The sequence below is a fragment of the Camellia sinensis genome, chromosome 8 (genome assembly GCF_055761805.1).
Source record: "Camellia sinensis isolate YWXY chromosome 8, ASM5576180v1, whole genome shotgun sequence".
Lineage (NCBI taxonomy): Eukaryota > Viridiplantae > Streptophyta > Magnoliopsida > Ericales > Theaceae > Camellia > Camellia sinensis.
This window is the reverse complement of record NC_138968.1, coordinates 195,396,535-195,412,314: the sequence shown is the minus strand read 5'-3', so window position 1 is coordinate 195,412,314 and position 15,780 is coordinate 195,396,535. Positions and strand designations below refer to the sequence as shown.

At 32.8% G+C, this 15,780-nt stretch overlaps 1 protein-coding gene across 1 annotated transcript; it reads right to left on the bottom strand.

The window, feature by feature from the left end:
• Positions 1–4,483: 4,483 nt before the first annotated feature.
• On the bottom strand, positions 4,484–11,699 carry LOC114314751 (chloride channel protein CLC-f). The gene is made up of 9 exons (XM_028261216.2): positions 10,990–11,699; positions 9,452–9,854; positions 8,602–8,796; positions 7,284–7,738; positions 7,047–7,151; positions 6,702–6,935; positions 6,355–6,567; positions 5,936–6,168; positions 4,484–5,063 (listed from the first exon to the last, which is right to left on the bottom strand). The coding sequence occupies exons 1-9, from the start codon at positions 11,323–11,325 to the stop codon at positions 4,982–4,984; spliced, it is 2,256 nt and encodes a 751-aa protein (XP_028117017.1). The 5' UTR covers positions 11,326–11,699; the 3' UTR covers positions 4,484–4,981.
• Between the last annotated feature and the right edge of the window lie 4,081 nt (positions 11,700–15,780).

Genomic DNA, 15,780 nt, shown 5'->3' with positions numbered 1-15,780 from the left:
GATGTCCTTTTTTGGGAGTGACATTTTCTACTATCCATCGATGAAAAATACGAAGGTGGGGTTTTAAATGTCTGGCTTGTAAATTAGTGCCGGTGAATCGGTTGTCACAAATTGTGGTATAAACCTCAGTGACATCATCAACAATTTTTTCTAAGGCAGCCTCATTTTGAAAATAGCATTGTAAATCTCCTGTTTCAACTCCAATAATTTGTGCGAAAGCGCGGAGACAAAGTGTGATTGTTTTCCCCTTCACATAAGAGGTCAGACTGAACAGTTCCTTTTGTTGGTCACTAGGTATCAAATGAACATAAAATAATTGTACAACACGGAGATATACCTTATTTGGTAAATTAGTTAAAGGTAACCATCTCATTGTATTTAATTTTCCAAGCAAGAGTGGATCATATTGAGAAGGTAGTTTTACCTTTCTCCCCGTAACAATTGGTCGATTAATGAAATGTGAATAGGCTTGTTCATGATGATATGTGAAAAAATCATTAGTTGGATAGTCATGACGTTGTTGCTGTGGTTCACGTTGTACAGGGTTTGAGGATTCACCACGTTCAGGTCTGGCTCATTTTGTTCTTGGCATGAGGACTACAAAAGTGAAAGAAAAATGTATGAAAAATGTATATTAAAACATATGAGTTAAGAAAAATGTATGAAAAATATATCAAACAGTATAATGTTGGTGTGAAAAAATGGAATAGATATGAAAAAAAGGAACAGATAGGGAAACTGAGTACGGAGGATGAATTGGTGCTTGGGATGGGATGACCGGCCAGATGTCTGGTCGGTTGTCCTGGTGCTGCTCTTCGACTCCACTTCCCTTTCCTACACTCTGAAGCTAATATGAAATGTGAAGCTAATATGAATTGGGATGAAAACTAACCTGTAATTGAATTTTTCCTTCACACGGATATACTGAATTTAATTAATGTTGTTCTGCGATGGAGTTGCTGAAGGTGTTGCAATGAGATGGTGAAGATGGTGTGGTTAAAGGAATGCGGATTCAGATTTTATAGAAAGGCTGAGGTTCAAAAGGTTCAAAAGGTTTTTTTTTTTATTTACTTTTCATTTCTTATCTATTTTTTTTTTCAATTTAATTTTTTAATTTAATTACATCCGTATACTGATAAATTTGCAGGTTTCTGGCATCATCTGCATCGTCTTCCTTTTTCTTTAGCCCACAATGTTGAACACACAGCTACAATAGAATAGGTGGTAGGCATTGAATAAGTGAAATTACTATATTACCCTTTTCATTTTGTTCCTATGTAACAACTTCTCATTTAAATCAACAAGGGCAAAATAGTCATTTTGCACACCAATATCATCTCCAATTATATGAGCTTCACGGGTGGTGATTTGCGAAGTACAATAATACATGTCTGAACTGTTACGTTTCTTTTACTAAATTCATAAAATGTAATAAATGGAAAAAAAATTGATAATGTTTTGTAAGGTTTACATTATGATGTGTATTTTAAAATATTAAACATACTTATTTATGTTAATTTTTATTAATATGTATTCTCAAAAGTTATTGACTTTAACAAAATTTTAGAAAAAAATAAAAAACGTATTGTACAAGATGTTTGTACAGGCCTAAAAAATAAATTGATAGAAAAATTAATTGACACAAAATAATTGACATAGAAGTAAGTTAAAATGAAAAAATTATTTGAAAAAAAAATTATTCAAAAAAATTACTGAAAAACAATTAATTGAAAAAAAATCAATTTTTAATTTCAGTATTTTAAAAATAGTTTGGTTATTGCTGTTGATAAAAAATATGGATATCGATATATGAGTTGTGTGTTTAATTATAAATTATTGATTGAATTAAGTTTTGAAAACTATTTTCCAAACTCATCACCAAACAAATTTTTTTATTTCACATGTCACATCAAACTTTCAAAACTTAATGCAACATACATCTTTAAAACACAATTCAATACTTTATTTAAAAATCATAACCAAACAAATTTTCTACACTCAAATCATAATTCCACAACTCACAAACTCAAAATACAACTCATATTCTCAAATCACATTTACAAACCTCTACCAAACGCAACCCTTTGGCTGTGTTTGGTGTGAGTTTCAAATCAAGTTTCCACCCTTATATTTGAATGCTATGTTTGATTTGAGTTTTCAAATTATGATTCCAAATCAATTTCAAAACACATTTTGAAAACATATTTGGTAAATCAAACAATTTTTGAATTTTTGGTCTACCCGATCGTCCGCCTGGACATCCTCTCGGATGTTCGACCGGTTGGCCAAAACTAGGCCTGTCAACTGGTCGGACCTGTCGAATCCGATTCGATTCAATTAACCATTAATCCAAATTCGAATCTGGTTATTAAAAATCTGATTACACGTAATCTGATTCGATCCGATCCGATCCGTTTTAAACAGATATCCGATCCATATAATCCAATCAGATCCTTTTTTTCCTCTCTCTCTCTCTGTGTGGTTAGCAGCCATATAGCGTCAATAAAATACCAATTATAATATAAAAAAAAAATTGTTTGTAACATCAAAGTTTGAATACTTCTACTACTCATAAGATTATACAAAAAAAAAAAAAAAAAAAAAAAAAAATTCAGCATCTAACACATTCAATGCTTTTTCTGGGGAAAAAAAAAATGGACAGAACATAAGAAGGGGAGATGAATACAAAAAGCAAACAGATAAATCATTCAGTATCTAACTTATAAAAAAAATGCACCTAACATTTTTTTTATCTAACTCATTCAAAGTTAAATCATGAAACTTATATTTTTTTTTCCACTATCTAGCTCATCAATGCTAAACCATGGCAACCATAGACAAAAATAAAATAGTTGTAATAGTTGACAATTGATTTATACATTTACACCCACATTTCACCACAAAAACAAAATAAAGTAATTAATGACAAATTATCCACAAGCTTCTCCTAAGTGAACTGTCTTAGACTTTGTTTCTATGCATTTAGCTGACTCCATCTTTTGCTCCATTAACACCATTATGAAGTCCTGCACTATTTCAGTCCTGCACAATTGAAATAGAAAATAGTTCAATTGAACTTGGGTTCAAGGACAAAACAAAAACAAACCCTTGTAATTCCAGTGAGATGATAGTAAAAAAGAAAAAAGAAAAAAGGTGTGTAGATAACTTCTATCACAATGCAAATGACATAGCAAGTGATTCAATTCATCTATGTTACTACCTACCAATCTAGACTATGAAGACTTCATGAACTTACCATTCACATGAAGTTACCATGCAGCATAACTCTCCTATTTTAGTATTTTCCTGATGAGATGTATGTTGGAAGAAAATAAGTAGTTATTTCTTTCAAATTCACTTGTCAGTTCTCACAAGCATTGTCTATTTGCCTGCATGTTCTTTATGTTGACTATAGAAAAGCAACATTTCATTGTCTAATTCCTTCCCAAAACCTAGAAAAGGTTAACTATTTTGTGAAGAGAACAGCTGAAATTTTTATTATTAACTAAACTCAATTCATCCAATACAATCTACATACATGGGAAATGCATGGTAATGTACAATTGAGTTTACATACATGGAAATGCATGGTAATGTACGATTGAGTTCTTGATTTGGCTAAATAACAGTTAATAAATTCATTGGGGGGTATTAAAGTGCTAACTCCAATGTTGATTGCTAATTTAACAAGCTATATTTTGACATATTACAGTATTAAAATGTAATAATTTGACAACTTTGTTCTAATGGTACAAATATTATTTTTAAATTTTTCTCACAATACCAAATAAAAATACTATTTGTGAACTCCATTACAAGCGAGATAGAGAGAACATAGTTTGTGCCAAAAGTAACAGTGCTACAATTTGACTTTCTTTTTTTTTTTTTGTTAAATTTTTTATTATTGTTGATTCAAGCTACAATTTGACACTCATATCTACAATGGTTGTGTCAAACCTCATGATAACGTTTGGTAGAGTTTGCAAGGTTTAAAATTATGATTTGAGTGTAAAAAATTTGTTTGGTGAGAATTTTGAAAAAAATTTTGAATTGAGTGGGAAATATTTGATGTGACATTTAATATTTAATACAAAAATTTACAACTCATAACTAAACATACAATTCAAAATTATTTTAAAACACATAAAAATTTTAAAAAATTCAAAAAATATATTTTTTTAAATATATAAATATTAACATATCAATTGCAAAAAAAAAAAAAAAATCACTATTCCGGTCAACCGGCCGGACGACCGGTTAGGCCAAATTTTGAAAAAAAAATTGAAAAATGTACTCTATTTGACAGAGTTCTCTGTAGAGTTGTGAAAAATTAATTTCACAACTCTATTCAAACATCATACTCAAACATATATGCAGAAAATTAATTTAAAAACATAAACAAACAGAGCCGCCTTTTGAAACTCAAAACAGTCATTCCAATGGTACGCCATTTGCTACACTTGTGACGTTGAATATAGCGATATGTTTAATTTTGACATTTACATTGCAGTTTTGGCAATAATCATTGAAAGAGTACAAGTCTACACTTAGAAGTACAAAAAGAGCCTTTTAGGTAGGACATGGGCTCATCAACACCAAATCACCACCTAAAGGAGCATAATAATGTAAATTTCTACACACAGTAAGTACACTTAATATTTTTTTTCGTTCTCAAAAAAAAAAAAATGTATTTTCTATTTTTTCCAATCAAATACATCTCTATTATCCTACTGTTTTGGGGAGTACACTCCCATGTATAAAAATGTCATGCTCTAAATTACACATAATTTCAGATATCAACATAACCCATCATTACAATGATCACAGCCCTCAAAATAAGGGATTCAAGGAAAAAATATATTTTGCTACCAATTCTGGATGCTGCAAAATTGGCCACCTTACGGGTTTAATTTTCAAAATTTGGTCTCACTATGGCAGCAAATGAAACTTGGAAGTTCCGAAAACCACTTCCCTCAACATTTTAATGGCCATTTGTACTAATCTCCTCAAGCTGGTCTTCTTTTCTCTGATTATAGACTGATTTCCGGTGATTGATCTCCTCTCTGCACGCATGATGAAAAATCAATAAGACAATGCTCATTCGCAGTACTTCCAAAAGAAAAAGGACATAAAAAGAGTGAATTAGGACATACAAACATTTTCAGTGTCACGTAAAAAATTAAAAATAAAATTTTTGAAAAAAATATTGTCTTCATGGTGTTTAACCTTGCTTATCGACATTTTCTACCTTTTCTCATTCCAAGCATTAACTAACAAGATTCAATAATATATGCACAACTAAAAATAAATGCCTTAACTATCACATGCAAACTTTACAAATCCATTTACTGAGGATTCCAACAAAAAACCATTGGTACCCTCCATATAAGTTTAGATTGGTTGGGTGCAATAATTTACCCAGAATCCATGTAGTTCCCTAAACCACACAAAGAGGTTCATGACTAGAGGTTAGGATTTATCAGTTCTAATTCCACATAAATTGCAATATTAAACACAAAACTAAGTCAATTGAATTGTTGGTAAAAGTGCACTGAATATAAAAAATAAAAAATAAAAAAGCGTCCAAAATGCATAAGCATCAGATAGTACAATTGTAATTTCAAAACTGAACAGATCATCTGCATCCAATAGTTTTAAAAAAATAATAAAAAGAACAATCCACGTGGAGTTCTTTGGGCTTTTGAATATGGAAAGTTTTTGGATTTTGATACATTCACCCTTTTTGCCTTTTATTGAAGAAAGATAACATGTTAGGTGGATTGCACAAAGCAAAGTTAATGCAGCCAAGCCATATATCTTAAAGTTTTTATTTCTGAAAGTAAAAAAAAAAACAAACACTGACAAAAGGGAGACAAGAAGCATTAGATAGTTCATAACAACTCATATATAACCATCAAACAGAAGCAAAGATAACCTGAGACTGCTCCAGACTGAATCATAATAGAGAATAGCAACGATTCTGCGTTTTGTTTCTCTTTGGAAATCTCCTCCGCGCTTGACCACAGGTAGTTGCTTTATTCCCTTGGCCTCCATTAGCTGCTTTGCAATCCCCAAATCATTATCTGGATAACAAGTTAAAAGTCCACGCTCTCGCCCACGGTAACTTATCCCTCGAGTGCATATGGAGGAAACAAGGCATGTATATACCTGTAGAGAAGTCAGGTTTAGGTATTGTCATAAAACATGAAAATGAATGAGAGTAAATATCATCTCTTAGAGGTGGATTAAAGAATCCCGAAACAATGCAGCAATAGAACTTGAAAGTATAGGATATGTTCGCCAAACTTGAAGTGCACTAGAAGCATATAAATAATATTAATTGCCATTACATACATCCTGAAGTGATGAATCGCCCTCAGAAAGATCACCAGACTTGGTTAACAGAAATCTTTTGATGTCACCATACGTTAAAATTCCAACCAAGAAATCTTCAGCATCAACCACTAATACACAATGCTGTTGATTGTCATGCATAGATACTATAGCCTCTTTCACAGTAAAAGTTACTGCAACCTTCACATAGTTCTTTGACATGGCCTGCGAAACCTGATCACAAGCAAAGTAGAGAGGTTGAAGTTGAGACACATAAAACTATAACAAAAATGCATGCTCCAGATTAAATAAATGCAAATAAAAAAAATCCTTAAATCAGTCCCAATCAGGAAAAAATAAAAATATACCTTCAGGTCTTCCAGAATAATTTCTTCATCAATTACTTCACCGTTTTCACCATTTCCCATAACAGAGAGTTCTAACTCATTTCCATCACCAGTTCGTCTCGAAATACCTTTGTTTTTGTCTCCGATGGGTGAGAGAGCAGAATAAACCCTAGTAGAGCTCCTTGAATCGGATGCCTCAGTCTCCTTGCACTGCTTTGTTACAGAGGGTACCCATATTGCTAACCCAACAGCCCCCTGTTTGCAAAAAATTTAGAACATACAAACATTAAATCAAACGCGGGTGCGAACACACACACATATAGATTACATCTCAATCCTTATAAATCAAGATTGTGTAGGAATTACCATGAGAGGAAGCAAGATCCTGTAATCCTTTGTCAGCTCAAACAGAAGTAAAACTGATGTCAAGGGTACTGAACAAACTGCAGCTAATGTAGCAGCCATTCCAACCTGAAGTGTGATAAGAAGTACAAAACACATCAAGAACTAATAATTTTGATCAATCAAGAAGAAGATACAAACAAATTATTACATGCATAAGCTGATTTGAGCATATTTAAGTAGAATGCAATGACCACTTACCAGTGCATATGCCTGCGGTTGGGCAATAGCAGCATTTCCTGGAATGGCTGAATTGATTAGTTCGGCAGCTGAGCCACCAAATACAGCACCCACAGCAGCACCAATCATCAAACTTGGAGCATACAGCCCACCAACAAGTCCAGACCCCTTGCACAGAGCTGTGGCAACAACTTTAGCTGCTGCTAATTGAGCTAGCAGCCAGATTCCAGGCGCTGAAACGCTCTTTCCAGTATGAAGAATTTCATCAACATTAGTGAAACCCCAGTAGAGTATTCCAGGATACTTGAGAGCTATCAACCCAGCTCCTAAACCCCCCAAAGCAGGACACACAACCGCAGGGACCCCAAATTTTTCCTTGATAAACTCAAACGCCTCACCGAACCAAGTTACCAAACGAGTGAATATTACACTTACTACCCCACATAGCATACCCAATATCAGGTACAAAGGTAGTTCTGCAAAGAAACAGCAGTGTATAATCAACACTGTAGATCACTAAAAATCCATAAATTGTAAGCTACTGGTAGAATTATGCAGATAAAATTACTTGAGTTCCCATAGCACAAAATAATTTAGTCCCCACATCAATTACATTCATGCACACACAAAGAACTGTAATCCTGGTTCTTAGTTAAGCATGCCTTTTGTTAGAGAAAACATTAAGAGAGAGAGAGAGAGAGAGGGAGGGGGGGGGGGGGGGGGTTGTAAATTATTTTTTGAAATCCAAGTGGAGAATCTCTCTATGATCCATGCTCACATCTTGACGGGAACTGATAGAGATGAGATTTAAATTATTAATCTTACAATCTATAATATGATCATACTATTTTGACTCAATGAAAGACCTTCGGTGGATAATTGAAATGTAGAGAGTGGATGGGGCATGATAGATTTTACGCTACTATAATGGTGTGAATAACTAACACAATCTGCTTCCTCCTTCCCATAACAGTGGAATTTTGCATAAGATGAAGGGCAGGCAGGGGAACAAGTGACCTGCAATTGAATTGTCAATGGCATCTCCAACTCACAACTCAATTTTGGGCAACTGGCATAACCAAGTAACACAACATCAGGGCAACCGCAACAATTTCTACCCTCAATATAGTGGAAGGGTGATTAAATTCCTCAAAAATAATATTTATCAAACAAAAAAAAATTCTTCAAGAATAACTTAGAAACAACCCACATTAAAATATTTTCTTCAACACCTGTGCAATTATTTTAATTTAAGAAGTATGTGAACAATCAAACACAAATCAATGCACACAGGAACGTTCTCAAGTTATGATCAATTGACAAGAATTAGATAAAATACCAGCAGCAGATTTCAAATCATACGTGGGCACTGTGAAAGCCTGTTTCTCCACGAGTACAGCATTTGATACCGTAGATGAAATGACAGATGCTAATATTATCATGGCAGTAGTAAATGGAGGAGAGTTTTCTGCACGAAGAGGCCTTAAAACAGTTTCAATAGCAAAGAAACAACCAGCCACTGCTGCATTGAAACCTGAGTCAAAGACAAAAAACTATAATATATCAAACACCATAAAAGTAAAAAAGCAGAAAAAAGATAGACATAATGCAAAGGCACATTATAATTAACAAATCAGCAGGAGAAAGGGAGGCCAACTTGCAAGCAGACCTAAAGATTAAGCACAAAATTAAGCATTACGGATATATACGTGTATATATATTGATAAGTAAAGAGTGGAAATAGTCTAAAAATTTACGGATATCACAAAGAGAAAGAACCATTATATCAATAATCAGAGAATCTTTCATCCCCATAAAGGAAATACTCTAGCAGAACTAGTACTGCTTCACATTCCCTGCCAAAGCACGCATACAAAATCAGTGTGTACAACTCTCGGTAAAGAAAGATACAGGCCAGAAATACATGGCAAGATACAGCTCCAAAAGGTAACAGTACATACTCCAATTCCTTCTTGCCTGACATGTAGAGGTAACAAGCCTCACAGAATTTTTTTATTTTTTATTTTTCATTTTAAGAATAGTGCATATCTGTAGCAGTTCCTAAAGTAAAAGAGAAAACAGAGAGAGAGAGATCCTCGGAGAAATGCTCATCCAGAAAGAAGAAAAAAGAAAAGAAAAGGAGAGAGTAAGTGAGTGGTAAAATAGTAACAAGAATAAAATCTGATTACCTGAAGCTATCCCAGCAGCTGCACCAGCAGCAACAAGAGCTATTTTTCTTTCCCTGTTGTTTTCCATCATTACTGAGCACCCATTGGCACATGATTTTCCAATATCTACACTAGGGCCCTCAGGACCCAATGAACAACCAGTACCTAATGTAACAGCAGCCTGGATGGCTTTTATAGTGGGGAAGACTCCAGCAAGCAAATCAAAGCCTTGTCCTGGAGAAGAACTGGACTGCTTTATTTGGTCTAAAATTTCAAGTAAACCATGCATCATTCCAACAATAACTCCTCCTGTGACGGGTATTAGAAGTATCCGATGCCAAGTATCAGCTAGCCTTTGCAAACGAAGCCAAGCAGCACCCTCATTTGGAGTACCAGCCCAGGCCCATTCATGTATTACATGCACCTATAATACACACATGGACATCTTGGAGTCAACAAACAACTGGGAGTAGCAACCGATGAGCAAATATGCAAAGGTAGAAAAAAGTGACCAAACAAGAGTGGTTATGCCCATGGTAAGATCCCTATTATCGACAATTTGAACCAAAGAAGGCAAGTGATAGTGAATTGGTTGTATATGTGTAACCAGGGGGCAAATCGGTGAATCACCTTTATAGTAGATTTTTCCCCTTAGAGTGGCAGAGCTTCTTCATTGTCGGAAGAGGAGAAAGAAGAAGTGGCTCTTGATTCCCATATGCATTATGTAGATCATTTGAGGAGAGTGGAATCGTAGGTGTTTCAATGGATAGAGGTTCCTTTGTGCTAGGGTCAGGAAGAGGAGGAAGAAGATTTTACATTATGTACGTCGTTTGGGGAGAGCGGAATTGTAGGTCATTTGATGGATAGACGTTCCTTTCATGCTTACATTTATTCTTCTCTTATATATAGAAATAATGAATCTTTCCTTCATTCATTAGAATTCAAGATCTTATTAAATAAATTACTTAAACCAATCTCCCTATTTATCACCCAAACACTTGCAAACTTCGATAGGAATTCCATTTTCTCGTTTACCTCCGTTACTCTGATCTTGTCAAAAAATTTATAATTAATATTACTAATGAAGTTATCAAGTTTTTCCTATTCACAATTCGCATCTTTTTATACTACCCGGTGGCATAATCACTAGTCTTTATGACCCATGGCAACCATTGCACCAAACAGCTCTCCAGCCACCTATTGTTGTTGCTATCATTAGATGCATTCATTTTTAATCCTAACCCATACTGTCATTATATTTATCCAAGTCAACCCCCTAGTTTGTTTCACACTGAGACCAGCTCCCAGAATCCAATTTTCTTCTCCAGTCATTCTTTAGCATCTATGGCACAAACCCAACCTCTTGGCTTAGGTCAACTAGTAAATCTTCCCTTTGATTTTCTCATACTAATAACTATATACAAATTCAATGTACTAACACTGAAATTCATCATCAACATGAGTATATCAAGAGATCCTAACCTAATCAACCAAAATTACCTAATTAAACTGAATTCAAATTGCAATGAAAGAGAAGTAAAAAGTAAACAACGACTCACTCCACGGTTGAAAGCGGCAACACAGAGACCAGTAGCGAGGCCAAGAAGGCAACCAACGAGCAACAACGCCCATTCTGGCGGAGCGCTATCGCCGAGGATGTCATCACCGCCACTCCCGCTGGCGCCATGATCTACAGAAGATGAATGATCCCTCTCCGAACGCTTGATGCTGAGACGACGCCCTGAAAACCCTCGATCCAATCGCTTTAGCAGATCTGCAAGGCCTTTATTGCTCTTGCGATGTCCTTGACTCTCTAAATCGCCCTCTGAAGTTGACGAATTCGATCGCAACAGTATGGCATGATCGCTGTATTCAACTCCTCCTCCTCCTGACATCTCTAATTCCTTCTCATAACTCCATCCTAATACCTATATACATATATCGTATGCATATGTATGTATAATGTGCATATATACACAATAAACCTGTTACATAGAAGCTTTGAAGACGGTGAGAAGATCTTCAAGCAAGAGATGACAAACTATGAAATTCACGCCCTAATTACACCGGTGATGATTGGAATTTGAATTTGCTTCGGATCCTTCTCGCAGTGATCTCAGAATATATACATGTGTCTGTGTATATAATGCCTTCCTCGGACAATTGTCAGAATAAAATTTTTTTTTTTTTGACCACTTTTGCAAGATGCTTGTATTCGACTTCTATATTTTCTCGGCTACCAAACGTCCCGAATGGAAAATTGTAGGGCGGGTTTGGTTTGTATTTCAAGATTAATTTTTGAGAAAAAATTTAAATTTTTTTTTTTTTTACATAACAATTAGTTTTTTTTTTTTTTCTTCTTAATCACTTTTTCTATCATACACATTTATTCAACTAAATAAAATATTAAATTATTACAAACTCTCAAATTCTAAAATTATTTTTAAAATATACAACTAAAAAAATTTAAAAAATTTATTTCAAAATACAAATCAAATACACCCACAGATTCCTCGCTCTATTTACGATGCTATCACGGACCTATTTAGGTCTTGTTTGTCATAACCTAAAAAAATCAAAAAGTCATTATTTTATTTAAATCACATCATCTTATTTAAGTTACATTATCTCTCTATCACACTATTTCAAACCACATTCATACCCAACTCATATTTCATAAAAAATCAAAAATACGCTTATTTAGATCATCCCAAATAATCCCTTAATTAAAAAAGAAAAATGTTACTAATAATTTTATTAAAAACATACCTATTCAAACATTTTTAACAATTAATTATATTTGATAAGATTATTAATATTTGTAAAATTATTTAGAATAAATTACAAATATACTCCTTGAGATTTAATTAAAATATGAATCGTCTCTCGTAGTTTTGAAACTTGCATTCCACCCTCTAAGAGTAGGGGTGAGCAGCGGATATACCGATCCGCCAAAACCGACCGAACCAAACCGATCCGCCGCATTTTGGACGGATGCGTGATGACGAACGGACGGTTGCGGATTGATTTTCTCAAATCCGCCAATTTGGCGGACGGATGGCGGATTTGAGATTTTTTGGCCGCAACCGAACCGCCAAACCGCCAAATCGCGAGCACCCCTAGTAATTTATAAGACTTTGTATTTTTAATTTGTTTAAATATTATATTTGTATTTTCAATTGAAAAAGAGTTTAAATATTCTGTTGAAAAAAAGTTTTCAACTTGAATATATGTTTTGAATTGAAAAAAATAATCGTATTATTCATATATATTTTTTAGTTTTTAAATGTAACTCTAAAAATAATAAATAGAAAATATGATATATGCTGGTTGGTTTTTGTTTTCAAAAACATATGTAGATGTAACAATACAGAGACATTCAATCTATACTACTGCTCTGTTCATGGTTTTGGTGATTTGAATTGTTATTATATTTTAAGAATCACAGATTGTAATACTTTATGGGGATGAATCATACTGTGATTGTAATATGTGGATGAGGCATGTAGTGATCATGATATTTTAAAGTTTCAAACTTTTTTTCTTTGGATAAGACATACAGTGATTGTAATATTTTTTTAAGTCATTGACTGTAATACTTTCTTTTTCTTTTTTTTCTTTTTTCGTTTGAGGAAGTGCACAAGTTGAATTATGTTGAAAATTTATAAAATTTTAAACCGCCAAACCGATTCGCATCCATCCGCCAAACCGCCAATCCGCTCAATCCACATCCGCCGGATTGGCGGACGGATGCGGATTGATTTTCTTCAATCCGCCAATCTGGCGGACGGATGGCGGATTGGAGGTTCCGTGGCCGCAACCGACCCGCGCCCACCCCTATCTGAGAGTTCTAATTTCATAACAACTCGCCCCTTTTATTAATAAATCATCAAATCAATTAATATTTTTTAATAATGTTATAAATATATTTCAATTAATAATTTATGTAATTTTGTAATTGTAGATGAAAGCAATTATGAATTTCATTTTTTTAGTTAATTCTGTTAAATAAAAAATTCTAACACCAGGGCATTTATAATTTTTTAAACCACAAAGGCTCCGTTTGGGAAGAGCTAGATTGGGCTTTTTTGGCTATTTTAGCCACAAAAGACAAAATAGACTATTTTAGCCACAAAAAATAAAATATCACATCCAACCCATAATCATTACACTATTCTTTCACAAAAAAATTAAAAAAGCCAAAAAGTTCTTCCCAAACTAAACTTTTTAGCCCAGACTAAAATAGCCAAAAACGTCAAAAAGTCAAAAAATCAACCCATTTCCCAAACCAACCCAAAGAGTCTATATTTTAAACAAATTTTAAAGAGTGTATTTGTAATTTATACAATTATTTATTAAAAAATATCTGGATATACATTTCAACGTGGCAATTAATTAAATAAGTTTTAGTATTTAGATTTTTTAATTCCATAATAATATTATTTATTCATTCTTTTCAGAATAATTAATGAATTAATATCTAAATAAATTAAATTGACATGACAAATTAAATAAACAAATTACTACAGTTGAAATTATATGAATTAAATTAATATAATAGACAAATTATAAAAAGATATTTTTTTTATCCGTTTTTATAGGGCTCATTGCACCATTACGGTAAAAATATATAAGATGATTAATAAATTGAAATAAAAATTTAGTAAAAATATATAAGATGATTAATAAATTGAATATAAAAATTTAGTAAAAATATATAAGATGATTAATAAATTGAATAACATGCACACATTGAATTTGCCGTGGACTAAAAAGTTACATTATTACGTAGAACTTTGCAATTTTACACAATAATGTTCCGTTTTGGTCACATGATTATTTATGAAAATTTATTTAGTTGACTAGGTCTCGTGTTTGGGAACAGATTTTTTTAATAATTTTTTTTATTTTTTGATTAAAATATAATATAAAAAATTAGTATATTTTGGATAACTTTTTAATTTTTTATAAAAAAATGCACAAAAAATAAAAAGAAAATAGAATCTTTGAATTTTTGGTATAGATTGTTGACTTTTTGATTTAGTTAGTGACTTTTTTATTTTTAGACTAAAAAGTAATGTTGCTAAACGAGGCCATCTATGTATAATCCAACGTTAATGAAACAATAAACTAATGTATGTTTGCTTTCGTTTGGGAAGTGAGTTGATTTTTTGACTTTTTAATTTTTTTAGTTATTTTAGCCTAGGCTAAAAAGTTTGGTTTGGGAAGAACTTTTTAGTTTTTTAAACTTTTTTGGTGAGAGAAGAATGTAATGATTTTGGATTGGATGTGATGTTTTGTTTGTTGTAGCTAAAATAGCCTATTTTGTCTTTTGTGGTTAAAATAGTCAAAAAAACCCATAAACCATCTTCCCAATGTTTTAGGTAGGGTTGAGCAGCGAATATCTGTCTAAACCGACCGAATCGAATCGATCCGCCGCATTTTGGATGGATGCGTGATGATGAGCAGATGGTTGTGGATTGATTTTTTTCAATCCGCCTAATTTTAGACAGATGGTGGATTTGAGATTCCTTTAGCCGCAATCAAACTGTCAAACCGCTAGCACCCCTAGTAATTTATAAGACATTGTATTTTCAATTTGTTTGGATGTTCTGTTTATATTTTCAATTGAAAAAGAGTTTAGATATTATGTTGTGTTTTTAATTTGTTTTCAATTTAGAAATCCTTTTATCAAATGACAAGTGTTAATATTTTTAGTATTTTTATATGAAAAATATAAGGCTTAATTTTGTTATTTTTTTTTAAATCAAATTAAATAGTTTTTGAATAAAAAAAAAGTAATGAAATAGTTTTGATAATGCATGATTTTTTTATATGTATTTATTATTGGTATTTGACAATTTATTTTATAATTTTTTAATTATGTTAAGTTAGATTGTTATATAAAAAAAATGTTGACAAGTTGTATTATGTTCAAAATTTGTAAAAGTTTAAACCACCAAACTGATTTGCATTCATTTACCAATTCATCAATTTGCTCAATCCACATCTTTCAATCTGACGGATGAATGCAGATTGATTTTTTCCAATCCGACAGACAAATGGTGAATTAAAGATTTTTTCGACCGCAACCGAACCACGAACACTCCCAATTTTAGGCAAATAGAGTTCTTTTTAACTAATTCTTGTGATCACGTAATCTACCCGTAAAAAACTAATTGAGTTAATTAAGTTAAACCACCTCTATACATTTCTATATGAAAAATCAAGAGATCAATATTTACTAAAGTTTGACATTTTTTCCCCTATCATGGCTTCGTTTGGGAAAAGGGTTGGCTTTTTGGACTATTTTAACCTGGGCTAAAAAGTTTAGTTTGGGAATGACTTTT

What these genes read in the sequence shown, in the direction of transcription:
- LOC114314751 (XM_028261216.2), bottom strand. Translation starts at nt 11,325, where the DNA reads ATGTCAGGAGGAGGAGGAGTTGAATACAGCGATCATGCCATACTGTTG. An exon ending in TGATTTGAAATCTGCTGCTG is followed by an intron (nt 7,739 to 8,601) that starts GTATTTTATCTA and finishes GTTTCTTTGCAG; the next exon opens with AACTACCTTTGTACCTGATA. An exon ending in GCGATTCATCACTTCAGGAT is followed by an intron (nt 6,169 to 6,354) that starts GTATGTAATGGC and finishes ACTTCTCTACAG; the next exon opens with GTATATACATGCCTTGTTTC.